The sequence below is a fragment of the Schistocerca serialis genome, chromosome 8, assembly GCF_023864345.2.
Source record: "Schistocerca serialis cubense isolate TAMUIC-IGC-003099 chromosome 8, iqSchSeri2.2, whole genome shotgun sequence".
NCBI lineage: Eukaryota > Metazoa > Arthropoda > Insecta > Orthoptera > Acrididae > Schistocerca > Schistocerca serialis.
Window position 1 is genome coordinate 50554224 of NC_064645.1, and position 16722 is coordinate 50570945.

At 44.7% G+C, this 16722-nt stretch overlaps 1 protein-coding gene across 4 annotated transcripts in view; it reads right to left on the reverse strand.

Annotated features, from left to right (window-relative positions):
- The window catches only part of LOC126416625 (cytochrome P450 4C1-like), a 267648-nt gene that overhangs the window by 156007 nt on the left and 94919 nt on the right, over positions 1-16722 (reverse strand). For all 4 annotated transcript variants that reach the window (XM_050084382.1, XM_050084383.1, XM_050084385.1 and 1 more), the window contains exon 2: positions 2643-2844. In XM_050084382.1, coding sequence (XP_049940339.1) covers positions 2643-2844 — 202 coding nt within the window. The remainder of the gene's footprint in view (positions 1-2642; positions 2845-16722) is intronic.

Below are 16722 nucleotides of genomic sequence, written 5' to 3' on the forward strand. Positions count from 1 at the left end.
TCATATACCGTCTCGATCCCTGAAATTTCATTTTGTTTCCCATTTTACAAGACAGTACATATTCAGGGTGTACCAGATCTCCCTCGACAAATTTTCGCAGGATGTTCACGGATACCTTCAGAGTACTACTTGGTGCATCAGCATGGCAGTAGCAGTCAGCAGGTGCCGGAGCGGTGTTGCCGCTGCAGTAGTACTGTTTATTCTTAGTGTTTTGCTGTCCCTGTCAATACACGTCAATAAAAGGAATACCGCACGAGGCTGATTTTGGAGCACTCTGTGGAATGAGCACGTAAAATACCTCTTTAAAAATACTTTTGTTTGTAACGGGAAAGAAGCCGACGCTTTCCATGGATACTGTGTGTTCATGAAAGATGTGACGAGCATTGTTTGTTTGGGCTGGCTCTGGCTACACGTTGTAAAAATGAAATTGCACGTATCTGCCGAAACACTAGAGAAAATCCGTCTGGTGCTCTATGAGAGACACACTGTACATAGAGGATGTAACGGTTATAACTACACATGCTTTTAAATGTGGTACCTTAAAATGGACACACGCAAATGTGTTGGTTGCTTTTTCTCTGCTTCGAATAGTCTCCCTACAAACAGGTCTCATAATTTAGTACCTGATGTTTTCTCCACGGTCGTAACTGCACCACTATGTGGACTACGTCTGTCAATATAGATTAATAGTTTGACAGCAATACATCTATACTTCGACAACTGCCATGCTGCCCAGGGGAAAATAAGCATTAATGGCTTTCTCTTACCACATTTACTTGGAGGTACTAACCAACATAAAAATATGCTGCTCATAACAGTTCTAATTATTAGTCTGCAAATGACATAAATACTGTTGTTCAGTGCTTCATCCTCAGTCACCAATAGATGTATCTCCTCTTACACCCATTAACCCTACATTTCCAATACTACACATTACAAAAATGCCCATAAGTAAAAACTGTGATTATTCTCTCTCTGTTTTGTCTCTCTGACTATATAGGTGGAGCAATTGCACCCCCCCTCCCCTACCCCCCTAAATCCGCCCTTGTGCTTGCCATCGGCATAGGAACTGCTCAGCATGTTATCGTCATGCCACTATTCCATTGCATTCAGTGAACGCATACGTGAAATGTATAGAAGCCAACATTCCGTCAGAAAACCTATCCATAGTGCTGCAGTGTAAGACTGTTAACACTCAGTCAACACCGCCGTTCAACAAAACCCTACACAGAACCTAGTACTGCTGAATATGAACTTGAGGGCAACGAAGTAAGGTGGGCATCGGAGTTGACAACAGCGAGTAAAGTGAGTGAATGGAGAAAAGACACACAGCGCATACTGTCGGCATTTGTAGTACCATGCACGAATTTCAGGGCAATATAAATAAAAAGCTAAGTGGGACATGAAACCAAACGAAATACGAGGGTTGCCCAGAAAGTAATGCACCGCTTTTTTCTTCTTCAACAGTTATTTATTGAACATAATGTGAATTACATACATGAAAGAATGGTGTTTTATCTAAACCTCCTGTTTTTCCGCGTGATCTCCATCCCGTTCTACGGCCTTCCTCCAGTGTGAAACAAGGGCGTGTATGCCCTGTCAGTACCAATCCTTGTCCTGGTGATGGAGCCTGTCCGTGAATCACTTCCTCGTCGTCCTCAAAATGCCATCCACGAATGGCATCCTTTAAGGGCGAATGACAACATCAGCTCGTTGCAACACATCCAGTCTGACAGCCACGGATGGTCTCCCCAACTGCTGCAAATCGTAGAGCTGCACTGAACTGCCTTCCGATGACCTCACCTTCCACGACCAGCGACTAACTGTACTTCTGTTGTCAGCAGATGCTCCACAGACTTTGCACAAGCGTTTCTGAATATTCCCCGCAGTTTCTTTCTCTGCAGTGAGAAATTCAATGACGGCATGTTGCTTGTAACGTACATCACCTATAGACGCCTTTTTGAAACTGTTCTGCAGCTACGCTATTTGTTGAGAGTGACGGAAACTTGGCGCGCTCACTCACGGGATTTCAAATAATACATGAGTTACGTTTCGCATTCGTAGCATTGTTTTCGGCTGAGAAAAAAAAATGCAGTGCATTACTCTATGGGCCACTCTCGTGCGTTAATTCTGCAACGGACCACCAGAGACTCGGTCCGTTATGTCAAAATATTCTGAAGGTGTCCCTCAACAACCTCTGAAACTTTGTCTGCGGATTTCTGGTTCAACTTCTATATCAGTATACGCACAAACTATAATCAACTATTACATCTAAGTTAATCTATGAGGCTTACAGTGAATGAATATTTCATATACTCAGTACTCAATAAGCACTCTTACTGTGGCTGAAGGTTAGATGAGATTTCGCCCTAACTAGCTCGAACTTAGGTACTTCAAATCATCATTACCTAACTTCAACTCGTCTGAACCAGCAGTTCTGACAACTGCAAGAAAATGTCTCAACGCAACATCTCTTTCACTAGGCTGGAGAGAGGAGAGGCAGAGGAAGAGGGAAGATATATAGTGTAACAAGCCACGTGAGCGTTCACACTGCTGCATTTCTCCTATAAGCAATTACAGGTGAGTAGACTTAATAATACTTCATTTTTAGGTAGAAGGATCTTACACCGAATTCGACTCACTTCTATATGGAACGCTGGCTCGATGTTCTTTCGGTGTCTTTTCCAGGTTTCGCCGTTGATGGTGAGCAGCCCGTCTCCCATAAATGTACGCAGTACGTGCGCAACGTAGGCATCGCGTTGTCGCGGTTTGCTGCCCAAAAGCAGGCACTGCACGTCTTCTGGCTGTGTTAGCACGATCACCAGCTTCGGGCCCACGTAGAGTCTGAAACATGGTGTTTTGTAAACAATGAATCAGAGTGAATTAGCAAACTGTAATGCATCGTTGTAAACCTCAGCGAACAGAGATAAATAACGACTTGGAAATGTTAATTGCCGCCCGTGACCTGATTTCTAGCGTTCATTTCCGCGGCAGAACTGTACAGGGCAGCAGAAAGCTTACAGACAACGTATCTGTAGGTGAACACTTCATCACTTACACAAATAATTTGACTAATGAAACACTGAACCTGTTACGTTTTTTCATGTATATCATGAAGCTCTTCTAGAATTTAATGTCTGCGTGAGAGTAGTTCTGATTGTCGTATCTTTAAATCGTCTATTTGGGGATTTAGGGCAATAGGTAAATGTAAAACCCGGAATTTTTAGATGCTGATGTTAGAAAATAGTGTTTCTCTTGTACCAGTGACAGGTATTATGCCTCGTTCATTGTGCAGAATTTTACACACGCGCACAAAATCACTCGTTTTGATTCCTTACGTAAAATCATAATATGGTACAGAGCTATTGCGAAAGAATTGTTTCCCAAAGAGTCAGATGTGTTCCGTTTCAGCGGATAAAATTCTTATTATTATTATACGCTGTTATTATTTGTGTCCGTAATTACATTGTTCTCAATTAATGACTTAGATGTACATGATTCAACGAGAAGTATGAATAAAAATAGAGAGCTTTCTATAAAATTTATTGCTGCGTGTTTCTTATGGTCCGATGCAAGTCACTCTTATTAGACAGTAAATAAAATGAATAAGTAAACTATTTGCGTTCAACTATCACTTGCAACTGCTATTAATAACAACAATGGCTATTCGCATTAACAATTTTGCTTTGAATTCTATTTCTGTACTATCTGCAAACAGAGAGAGAAATGAATGAAGGGAACAACATTTTATGCATTTATGGTTGTTATTATACACAAGAGAAAGTTCTAAAGAATTTAAACGGTACACTGCTATATTCTGGGTGGTTGTAGGTAAAGTGCAACTACTCACGGTGGGCTGTAATTATCGCACGGCAGTGAAACTTTGTACATATTCTAATGCATTAATGCGAAACCAATTTAAACTGTCTAAAAGTTAGTTCCAATTTTGACCACCGAGTGCAGATTTGGAGCTGTCAGTGCAAGAAACACTTACAGAAATGTTTCGGTATGTAATGGGTTAGGAGCAGAACATGAGCAGAAAAGTTCAAAGAAATGAGAGAGGCATAAGGTTATTTTACTATTAACTGCTATTTACACAGAGTGTGCAATACGAACACCGAACACATCGACGAGATATTGTACAGCGCCAGGTTTGTACCCGGTGACTGTGGTGTCACCGCCAGACACCACACTTGCTAGGTGGTAGCCTTTAAATCGGCCGCGGTCCGGTAGTATACGTCGGACCCGCGTGTCGCCACTATCAGTGATTGCAGACCGAGCGCCGCCACACGGCAGGTCTAGTCTAGAGAGACTCCCTAGCACTCTCCCGAGTTGTACAGCCGACTTTGCTAGCGATGGTTCACTGTCTGCATACGCTCTCATTTGCAGAAACGACAGTTTAGCATAGCCTTCAGCTACGTCATTTGCTACTACCTAGCAAGGCGCCATATTCAGTTACTATAATTACTACAAGATATTCTGAACAGATAATATTGTAAATCACGTACCGTCAAGAGCGACGTTCATCATTAATGGATCAAAGTTAAGTATCAAACTAATTACGTCCGCTTTCTGAATTCTAATTCCTTGTCATGTTCCAGACCTCACGTCAGTATAGTTCTTCCCTCCTCACGCCTGCCTGCGTGAGCTAAAACGCGTGAATTTCGGCCTCAACTAGTAACACGGTGTTGGCTCTTCTGCCAACACAACAGTGACAAAATTAGAACTATTATTTTTAGCGGAAATAGGTTCCACATTAACACTTCAACATATGTACCCCCGTGAGTGGCAGTGTTTGAATTACAAACACCACGTAAATCGCCAGTGAGAACTTTTTTTCCTAATTTTTTGTGGTGTACAGTAATTTCCAGATCCTCCTTTATCATCGTAAGTGACTTCTGGAAGGAATGGTATAGCCTAAGATCTTCTATTGCCACAGCTGCAGGCGTTGGAAAAACATCGAATATGATGAATGAAATGAAAAAGATACCAATATTTACCTGCTCTTGAATGGCCTCTTTTATCGTTTATCCCATAATGCGAGGTCCGCTGTTTTCACGACTACGCAAATTTACTTTCTTTGGTTGTGTGTTTGGATACCCTTCCTGTCACCATCGCCGTCTGTTAACTTAATGGGGGGAATTCGTGCGCCCCCTGTCTGTGAGCCGTGTAAGATTTGTTCCGAGTGTCATCGTACAGTGAGGAGCCAAAGGAACTGGTACTCCTGTCTAATATCTTCTGAACAGCCCGTTGAAAGGCACCCCACACATCCTCAATAATGGTCATGTCTGGGGATATTAGTGGCGAGCGGAAGCGTTTAAACTGAGAAGAGTGTTCCTGGAACCACTCTATCAATTCTGAACGTGTGGGGTGTCGCATTGTCCTGCTGGTATTGCCCAATACCGTCGAAATGCACAATGGACACCAGTGGATGCAGGTGATTAGAGAGGATTCTAAGGTACGTGCATCTGTCAGAGTCGTATGTAGACGTATCGGGGGTCCCATATCACACCAACTGCACACGCCCCACACCATTACAGAGCCTCCACCAGCTTGAACAGCCCCTGCTGACATGCAGGGGCCATGGATTCGTGAGGTTGTCTCCATATCCGTACGCGCCCATTCGCTCGATACAATCTGAAACGAGACTCGTCCGACCAGGAAACATGTTTCCAGTAATCAACAGTCCAGTGTTGACGTTCACGGGCCCAGGCGAGGCATAAAGCTTTGTGTCGTGCAGTCATCAAGGGTTCACGAGTGGGCCCTCGGCTCCGAGAGATGTTTCGTTGAATGGTTCACACGCTGACACTTGTTGATGGCCCAGCATTGAAATCTGTAGCAACTGTTGCATTTCTGTCGCGTTGAACGATTATATTCAGTCATCTTTGCTCCCGTTCTTACAGGACCTTTTTCCGGCCTCAGAGATGTCGGAGATTTGATGTTTTACCATATTCCTGATATGGATAGTGCACTTGTGAAATAGTCGTATGGGAAAATCCCCACTTCATCGCTACTTCGGAGACGCTGAGTCCCAGCGCTCGTGAGCTGACTATAACACCACGTTCAAACTCACTTAAATCTTGATAACCTACCATTTTAGCAGCAGTAACCGATCTAACAAGTGCGCCAGACATTTGTTTTATATATGTGTTGCCGACCGCAGCGCCGTATTCTGCCTGTCTACGTATCTCTGTATTTGCATAAACATGCCTACACCAGTTTCTTTGGCGCTTCAGTGGATCTGAACTGTTAGCACATCGTATTTTCTAAGGCACAGGTTGGGTACCTCCTGACAAAGTGCGAAATGTGGTAACCCATTTTTGATAAAATGTTGCAAGGGCGATCCATATTCAGAGTAAAGTGACGGATGTTTCGCCTGCTTGCTAGAAACTCCCTAGGTTTTGAGAAAATCGAGGTCAAAGTTTGTGATGGAAGATCGTATTTTCAGTGCCATATATCGAAATATTGTCTAAAAAGAAACGTCGTTTATTAATACAATATGAGGTCCAAAGCTAATACTGATGGACTTAACGTTTTTGTGTTTCCGTGTTTCCAGTTGGACGAGGTCGGCGACCGAGCAGTCGGGCTTCAGAAGCCGAGCGGTGTGGACGCGCGCCGTGTCTCTGCCAGCGACGGGCAAAGCTTCCCCTGTTTACTTTGTGGACTTCGCTTGATAGCGAGCAGGAACATGGCCAGCCGCTTTAGGAAAGCAACACTTCGATCCACCTTTAATAATGAATACACACGACCTAAAGCGCTGAAGTGGAACGCTTTCTCTGTTATGAGGCGAGGATACCGCCATCAGACGTACTGGGCGTAGACCTCTCCATTTTTAGTAGTGTCGCATACCTCAAGGTCGTTGACAATGGGGCGTGCAACAGGATCTCGAAATCTGCTCAGCATGATCTCTGGCTTTGTCACACAGACGGAAACGTCGGTGCGGTCACCATAGTGTATGCTGGCCTTTGCGTTCGTACCATACACTTACAACAATTGGCTTTGGAGCTACCGGCAGAACAAGTCATAATGGTCTTCGGACCCTACGGCGTGGTTGACAGTTGCATTGCAGAATGCTGGATGCAGTTCAGTACATACCCCATTTTAAACGGAGTGCGTCCTATCGAGACTGATCTTCGTTGACACTTGCGATCCTACGTAAACATCAATGGGTGGTTTGCGGTCATATATGTCGGCGAACGCAAGACCTGTTCTAGCTGTAGCAAGGAGGCTCACCTCCGTTCGGAATGCCTACAACGGCGCATAAATCGACTGCCGCTCGCTGAGATGCCGAGAGAGACTCCATCGATGGCACTGCCGGTCACTTAGGCGGCGGCCGTCTCTGAGCCTACCGGTAGGCAACCGAAAGAGCCTCTGACGCAAGTGACACGCCTACCTGCGGAGCCTGACACAGTGCAGGCGGCTGCATCCCTCTCTCTTCCTACCACATCGACGCCATGACGGACGCTTCGATGGAACTTTCTTTCTTACGACGACTTTTGTGCCACAAGGCCGCGAATGACTCCCGTCTTCCGACACTGAAGGTCAGATGTGGAAACAGCGGTCACTCTAGAAGTGCAAGTGGCAGTACCGAGCAGCCTCTGACTGGGATGCTTCGCCTCCTACCTGGGATTCTGTAACCGATCGCCCTTGTGATACCTGAGTGATTTTGAGCCGTGGTGAAAATTGCTGTTTTGAAGGGAGCGCCGCAGCGCGTAGTGTGAAGCAGTCGCCCTCCTTTTCTGGCGGTGGCGCTACTGTGGCAATCGCAGCTTTGGTGTCTCCCTCTGGTAGGAAAGGGGAAAGGCAGCCTGTTCACGCGCATTTACGGGGCTCTATGAGATCGCCAGTCAGTCAGTCTGGGGTCAGTCAGGGTCAGTCTCTCGTCCCCAGCTTGCTAGTCTGTCTCCCGTCCGCATTTGGTGAGGCAGTTAGTGTGTCTGTCTGTCTGTAGGAGTTCTAGTATGTCTGTCGTTCGGATCAACCTTTAGAGCTGGGAAATGAGAGTCTTTCCACTCCGCCAGTAAGAGAACTCAGCGAGTGGTCGCCCGGTCGGGGCTTAGTTCCTGCATCTGAGTCTGCGCGTTAGGCCGCCAGTCTGCTCGAGTTTGCTCAGGCAATGGTCATTGGCGGTTGGATCGATGGGATGGTCAGTCGCGCACTGAGATACAAGATGACTTGTCCGCCTTGAGCGTCGGTGCATGTGAGTCCAGTGGGCCGCGCTGTATGGTGAGGGGTAGTGACTTCGCGGTCGACACGAGAGCAACAGAAGTCAACCCACGACATCGATCTGGCCGGTGTTAGCTGCGACGCCGTGAGACGGGAGATCGGCTCGCCTTCCTGCGTCCGTTGAAGCAGCTGGCAGCGGACGGTTCGGGAGAGCGATTTGGGGGTGCTGCGCCAGGTCTTCTCGAGAAAACGCAGTTTATTGGAAGTGATTGGTGATAGAATTTAACAAGAGTAAATCAAACAACCTACTTGTTTTCTTGGTGAGGTCACCAGCTGTTTTGCTTTGGGGTCGTTCCACCATTCTTCTCCGTTTGCCCACCCGCGGAAGGCGGTTATTTATGAATTGAGTGGTCCGATTTTTTCCTTGTGGAGTAGGGGCGGGTTAGAGCAACCTGCGGTTGGGGTTGTTCGGTAATCTCCCTATCAATCTGCCGTACGTTAGTAGCTGCCTCTGTCATGTTTGTGGGAGTCGGTTTGTTAACGAATTTATTGCTTGGAGTGTAACGGCCTAATTCCTGAAATATGTTTTGATCTTGCCTGTCATCTTGAGAGGCGGTATATGTGTACTGTAGAGCATGTTAACTTGTTTGGCCAACCTTGCATAATTTTATATAAGATTGCATTTCATGGGCTTTTATTTAAATGGTCATTTTAGTATATAAAGTTGCCACTCTTCCACAGTAAGAGTTTTCTTCGAAGTTAAAATCAAGTTGCACCTTCGGTGGCATGTTAATTTTTTAATTTTAGTGTTTTGTACCATTTCCATCCCTCCTACGGGTCGTATAGTTTGTGTGAATTGTTAAAATTTTAAACTAAATGTACACTGGTGCAAATATGCAACACACCAGATTAGTCTTTCAGAGGTTGTTGTGAGCGGTCGTGACTATGGCCGTGTCAAAAGGGAGCGGCAAGGTTCTCGGCCCGAAAGGTCAAACACTCTTTCTGCCTATGAATAAATTGTAACTTGATATTTAGAGGGTGCTTTCTGCTTATAATTTTAAATCTGTTTCTTAAAAAAAAAAGCTTTTAGGAATAAAATTCCCATTTGTTAAAAGCAAGTACTTCCACGTTCACATAGTATGATTATTTTATTTACTGGATATTCATCAAGAACATTAACACATTTAAATTCTTAAGTATATTCTTTGAAAATAAATTCACGGTTGAGATTTCTCAAGACGAAGAGGGTCTCAACGTTACTTTGGTCTGGGAACCAGCTGTGGCAGTGCGATGCCTGCACAAACCGGCGACCTAGAGCAACTTCTCCCCACTAGCGACTTGGCTGTTCTGCCGCCGCCGTCGGCAGTGCTTGCTGTGGATCGTCTGGATGCAGCAGAGGCGCCGACGCGAGCGGCGCGGAGCGACGGCGTCGAGGCGTGCCGGACCACGTGCAGTGCAGGGGCCCGTGGCGCCCGCGGCACAGCAATGGCAGCGGTGGACTGCCGTGGTAGCCGGCGTGCGGCGCTGCTGGCTGCCTCCCTCCTGCCACCTGCCACCTGCCACCTCCATTTCCATACCGTAGCCTTAGAAGTACCTCGTGACTACGATTACCATCGACAACATCAGTATCCGGGAGAAACTTCAGCTCCGGTGGAAAATGATTTGGGCTTCCGACGCTGATGACACACTGCCCCAGGAGGTGCACTTGTCCGCCTTGCAGGATGTGGCCAGTAACGCCTCTTACATCTCTCCTGGTGACGACCTCGGACATGAAGTGGCCACGTATCTCCACGAGAGCATATCTGTTGAGAATGTCATTAACCTGCCATCTGTGACAGGTCTGGTGCTCACCATAATGTGCGCCCGCATTCTAAATGTGTATGCCCATCTGGTCCTGACCGTAGAATGCTCAGAGCACCATTTTACTCCGAAGAGATCATTTCCCTCTTTCTCGGCCACTACGAACACTGCTGGGAGGTGCGAGGGCGACTTTGCAAGCAGTCGATTGCTTTATCATAAATATATGTCCAAGAGATGCTAAATGTCATTGTCTTTTCATAAACAAAAACATTATCTTCTCAGTAACCTTCAAATCGTGAACTGCACCATTAATTTTTTATCTGCGCTCACTTTCAGAACTCAAATTAATCATCAAATTAACTAATTCACTACGAGTGCATTCTGAATTGCTGGTGTATCCATGTATCTCCACAATGAAATGAAAACAGTGAATGGCTAGGGGAACAATGGCGTATTTAAGTTTACAAAAATAAAGACAAATTTTTATTCATCCTTTTATAACTACAATCGTGCTCATAAATCTTAAAAAAAGAATGGCAAACAGAGATTAGGAGAGCAATGATGCTTGACTGGCAAAGCATACATTGGGGTGGAAACTATGGAAGTTCTCCCCTGCATTATTCCCTTTTACAACGGTTTCAGACTTCATTTACATGAATCCACTGTGAGACCAAATTCTATTCAAACGAATCAACTACGACCAGTTGCACCACAAACTAGGGTTCACGAAGAACAGGCAGCTGTTGAAACTTCATTGTTTTTACTTCAACTGCTGAGTGAAACTTCTTAATAAATATTTTACTTAAACTGCCGAATGCTCACGCAATGTTCTTAAGCTGCTGAGTGAAATTGACTATACTGTCTCTTTACTATTCTTTATCGACACTGACCCACAGAATTTGCCTTGACAAACAGAACTCAAACTCTTCCTATTCATTAATTACCCACAATATTCAAGGATAACGCGATCTGACTGCAGTAAAATTGATAACCTGACTTCAAATAATTAATCCAAAAGAACGGCCCTGAATTAGAAGAAATCCTTACAATAACCTATACATTACATAAGTCACTTACCTCGCAAAAATCTCCATTACACGAACTATTGCAATACAGCAAGCCCCAATACTGCCAGCTAAATAAAAGATTCAAACGACTGAAGGCTCTAACTACTGATAGACATGTGGTTCGCAAAAGAAAGATTTTGCTGCAGAGCAAACAATGTATTTACCTTAATATTGTGACAACCTGTACAAAAATTATATAACCGTACATGACATCCAGATCCAAAAATTATATAATCATTGACAAATCACATTTCCGTGGAGGACACACGTCCAGATCGTCTGCTCGCGCTAACACTTCATACCTCTAACCTCCATCAATGCTAACTACTCACATCTAACTTCCGTCACTGCTGGCTGCTCACCTCCAAATTCCATACCGACCAGCCACAGAGTCTCTTACAGGGTGCGCACAGCGCTGTCAGAGGTATTAATGCAGAGCGCTACACAGCGCTGCCAACATACAAACACATAAACAGCCTACTTACGCTGTGAATATCATTGAAGAATTCTTCGCTGGTGCAGCAACACTTTACCCTTTCACCTTGATTCAGGTGGCAGCAGAAACCGGCACGCTAAGGTGAGGGGGTCACGACAGATTTCAGTGCGAGGTCCACCTGTTCACTGATATGGCCAACCAGTGTGTCTCACAGGCATGGCAGTGCGTGCTGGAAATGACAAACGTGAGGCGAACAATTCAGAACAAGTAAGTTGAGCCTCTTGACACATGATACCTCCGAGATTATATGCAGTTCCACTGTTGGCACAGTTGGAAATTGCCCCTGGCTCTTAGTCCACCACAAGTTGCATACCCCAAGTCTCACCCACTGGGGAAAGACCTGAAGTTCTCCACAAGAAGAAGAATAAGAAGGCAAAGAATCACAATTATCTTTCATCGAGCCTCATACAGGAGCGAATTAGCAGGAAAAAAGCACTCCTCCACGTTGTACAAACCAAGCAAACTATCCTCCACCACTGAATCTTCCCTCTTTGCTGTTTTGCTGGCCTGGTAGCCAATCCAGAAACAGCACCGGAGTTACCACTCTGGGGGCAGCGAGGTTCTGCTTTGCGTATCCTGAGAGGAAACAATCAGCGATTCAAAATCTGACTTTCTAAAAAAAGAAGATTTTAGACTAGGGAGGCATCATTCACACGGTAAGCATGGCCATGTTTTGGCAAAAAACGTCCACCTAGGTGGGACCACAGTCTCTCATTTATGATGAGATCTAATCTTTCAGGACGACCATTTCCAATTTCTGAAATAAGGCTGTTAAGCTGCCCAGACAGTCGTACCTGTGAAATGTAATTTTTTTTTCCGCTCGCTGAAAGAATCTGACGGCTTCCTGGCATCAAGGGACTTACAGTCTTGCCTCCACTTATCACGTGCACCAGCCTCTCGGATTGTATCGTCCCAGCTTCTAGCATGAGAATGCTTATAGTTTTATGACCAGCCTGCCATTTGCACAAAAGTTCAGATTATATCAGTGTTTCGTAAATGACTTCCTGCACCCACTTTTCGCCATCTGGCCACCTTCACGATGGATTGTCGCGTGGCCCAGGGAAAATGTTTTGCGAGCCGGCGCCCTCCTGCTCTGAAGAGAGTAGGAAGAGAGGAGCGCCACGGCCCAAGGTCCCTCTTCAGGTGCAATTCACAGAGTTCTGTTTCCCCAAATCAATCGCACAACCAGGTCGCTAGACACAACATTTATGGCCCACAATCCAGTTTTCTACCCCTCTCTGTCGCCTCCACTATGGCCCTTCAGGTACAAATTCTCTACAGGCTATACATGCAGTTACAAGAACGTTCTGCTCACAATTTCCTCATGAAAACAAATAGTTATAAGCCATACATACCAAATGTAGTATCGTAGAACATAGAGATCATCACCTAAAATATGAATATAGAGTAGTTAAAGTGAGAGGGTGGCTTGCCACCTTCCACTTCCTCCCTCTTATTGAATAATTTCTGCATGGGGAGTGTCATACTTCAATAAACAGGTTAGTGTGACATGGAGCAGAAGAAATTACGACAGTCTAACTGGGTCTTTGAGATTAACATGCTGGACCATGACAGCTCTGACAACCAAAAACAAAGAAAAGAAAACCACACCCTGTCTAGTCCTCATTCAACCAAGGGTCGTACATACAATCAGTGCTGCAGGTTTGAAATAATTTTATTCCTGTGGACTATCAGGTATTTGACACACACACCTTACCATAAACACAATGATTGAATCGGTAAAACATCACCCAGGCATTTAACTAATCCATTCACACCGAAGCTGAGATCAGATATGACTGGTTTCCCTAACCAAAATACAGTATCATTGAGCACTGCATTCTCTGCCTCAGAGATTTTTTTGTGCCTACCCAAGCATTGACAATGACTCAGTCTTCCATAGAGAATACAACATGACAAATTATATCGAAGCATCCAGCAAAACTAGTTGTTTTATTACATCAGAGTAAACGGTGTTAACACAAAATAAATGACATGTGCCATACAGTGATACATCACACAAATGACAAAGACAAAATAAATACATGAATCAATTTGAAAAGGTGGTTTGAATATTAGCGGATTTTTGTGTGTGATCTTTTGTCAATCTTAGATTTTAGATGAGATTGACCTTGTACCCCAGCACACATCTAAAAATTGTGTTGTCCCATAAAAGATGCCTTTAATATAATAAAATAAATACAGCAAGACACAAAAAAAATAAGAATTTAAAAACAGAAACATTTTTAAGTCTCCCACTGCTCCCTTCTCAAGGGTCTTAAGGAAGTCCAAAAATTAATTTTAACATTAGACAGACACATAAACACAGCACTACATTCGACAGGTGCGTAACAGGTTGGATGTGGCAGGTGTAGCAGGTGAGCTGGTGCTAAGAGCAGGGTTACCCCTTTACTTAACATCATCAGTGGTGACAGTGGCGCCAGGGCAGGACCTGTCTCCAGTCTATGGCAGCAACACGTAGGCATCTGGACTACTGACAGACCAGAGGTGGGGTAGCAGATGACGAACAGCTGCTCTTGTTGAAGACACTCCTCCAGCAGCAGTTGCCAGTGTACTGGGAAGTGCCTGGAGGCGTCAGTCGCGTCTTCTGGTGTCTCCGGACTCTCCTTCCTGGTTGGCAGTGGTGTTACATTTAGGTCACGTCCCTTGAGACCATTGCGTCAGATTGTGGAGGTCCCAGGTGGTTGCTAACATCAGGGGCGAGCCTGCTGGCTGCAGTCGAGGCATTGCTGTGGCAACATCAAGTCAGCTGGTCTCTCGTCATGGGGTGTCGCTCGTGCTGTGATGTCACGCTGGCAGCCATGCCCAAGGTCATTCTGTGACACCCGAACCCTGCCTGTCGCACTGTGGTATGGATGCCCGCTTTGTGCCAAGCCGTGTTCAGCCACAGTCTTCTGTTTGGTCACTGTTTGGCATGCCATAGTCCTCTGCACAATACTTAGCACATGTTTTAGTGCCGAGTTTTTACAATAAATGTTTACAAAACAAATCCATAGAAAATCATAACAAATATATGAACTGGTGGTCATTAAACTTTAAAATATTATTAATAGAGAAGAAAAGTGCCCTGTTGCTGTCTTTCATTAAAATAAATAACAACAAAAAATTAATCTCTTATCTCAAAAGACACCTAAAAATGAATTTCTAGTCGTGAAGCCGCTGCTGTTGTGTACGGCAATGCCATGTTAGTTTCCCCCCACCCGTCAATGCATCCTGACACAGCCTGCATGTACATACTTCATGCACTCTCACACCATGCATCACTTACTTCTAATTATTGTACCCATCACCAAGTTTAGCTACCTGTAGCCCTTTCTACTTTACGCTGCTCTGGATTTTCATACTTCTCCTGATTTCAACCTATTGGATTGCGACACTGATGTGGATATCTGGGGCAGAATCTGGGTCGAATATTGCTCACTCTCTGTTGTCAGCTTGGATCAGACATTGGCACAAATTCACCTTTCCCTCTAAAACTGGCCAACAACTGTCAGAAATCGACAAACAAATATGCTGCAATGATATGAATATACTAGGTCTTATTAATAATTTTTTGTTTCAGAGTGAACAGTATCTTTCGTTTTCATCCGGTACCATTCACCATTTCCTTGCTATGCATCTAAAAATGAACTATCATGACTCCCACTCCAAGTCTTCACGCCACATAATACAAATCTTTACCGATGACGCACCTCTGACGCTGGCGATCAACAATCTAAAGACCTCAAGACGAACATCATCGCACTCTTGGCGATAATCCATAAGCTATAAACACAGACGAAATAGTACCTCCAGCGAAAAACATCGCACCGTAGGCGATTATCCATAAGTGCAACCACACAAGAAAACAACCAACGAGAACACATCGCTCCACTGGCGATAATCCTAATCGAATCACACCGAGAAAAATAACCATACTGGAGCGTCAACACGCCTCTGGCGTGGACAACCCATGCCCATCTCGCAAGATACCCCCACCGGTATGATCCAAATCACGCCAAGATCACCTGTCGGATCACAGATCAGCTGCCTGTGGCGCCACCATCGCCTCCTCACTCCGAATGGTGGAATGGACCGTGCATATGCCGCACTGGCAGTGCCCACAATATCAACGGAAGGAACCAAACCAATACTGTATTCCAAGATTAATTCTGAAAATTGTATTTCCAAGCCTTGTGCAACTATGCCCGAACCAAAGAATGCAATTTTCACGTTGTCCCAACATATACCTTTGCTGTGACTTCACACGCTAGTAATACAGAAATGTTCAAGTGTTGAACCTACCAGTTTTGTCATAAATCCGAGATGTTTCCTTCGAGAAATCGGCACATTCCTATCCATGAAATAAATTTTTATCTGAGAAACAGGAGAGGATACCAGTACGACACATATCGGTAAATTATCAAAGTGAAAATGCTGGACAGAAAACTACGATCGCCAAACTCATTAATCAGATGTCACAGGAAAAGATCTTATCCACTAATTACAATAATAAATCGTCCAAAAAATGTAAATACATACAAATAAAGAATAATACACTAAGTGGCTACTTAAATGAATTGGAAACAAATGATACTTAGCAATAAATGATATAATGAGGCCGCAGCGGCCGATTGTTAATTCCTACGCGGTTTCTGTCTGTTTGGGGGGGGGGGGGGGGGGCAGGTGCTCTGATTTCCACTGCTTCATTCTGGTGATCACGTTGCGGACTTTGCCTACCATCACCTCCATTATTCCTTGTTTGTCCTGAGTTCCAGACTGACTCGAGGAAGCGGTTAGAATTTTACATTCCTCCTTACTGCTGCTATTTCCGTTTCCGTGAAAGTTACCGACATACGTCCCCCGTCTGCTTCTATTAATCCCCTACGGCTCATTATTAAATCTCTGGTCTTGTTGGCCTGTTTTTATTTGTATTTTGCCCGTCGTTATTTCCTACAGACCTACAGATACACCTTGCGAATTTCGTTCCTTACGTTTCATTCGGTCGCTCACGTTTTGTGTTTCCTTGACAAAGTCTGACTCTCGTAGAGCGCCCTTGAATGACTGTGTTGCGTCGTTACATTTGCCAATGGGCAGTTCCTGGTACCTCAATGGCAGTTTCGTGTGGCAGTGTCTCATTATCTCTTTATCACTATGTGGTTGGTCCAGGTAACGTTTCTTGTTGACGATCGT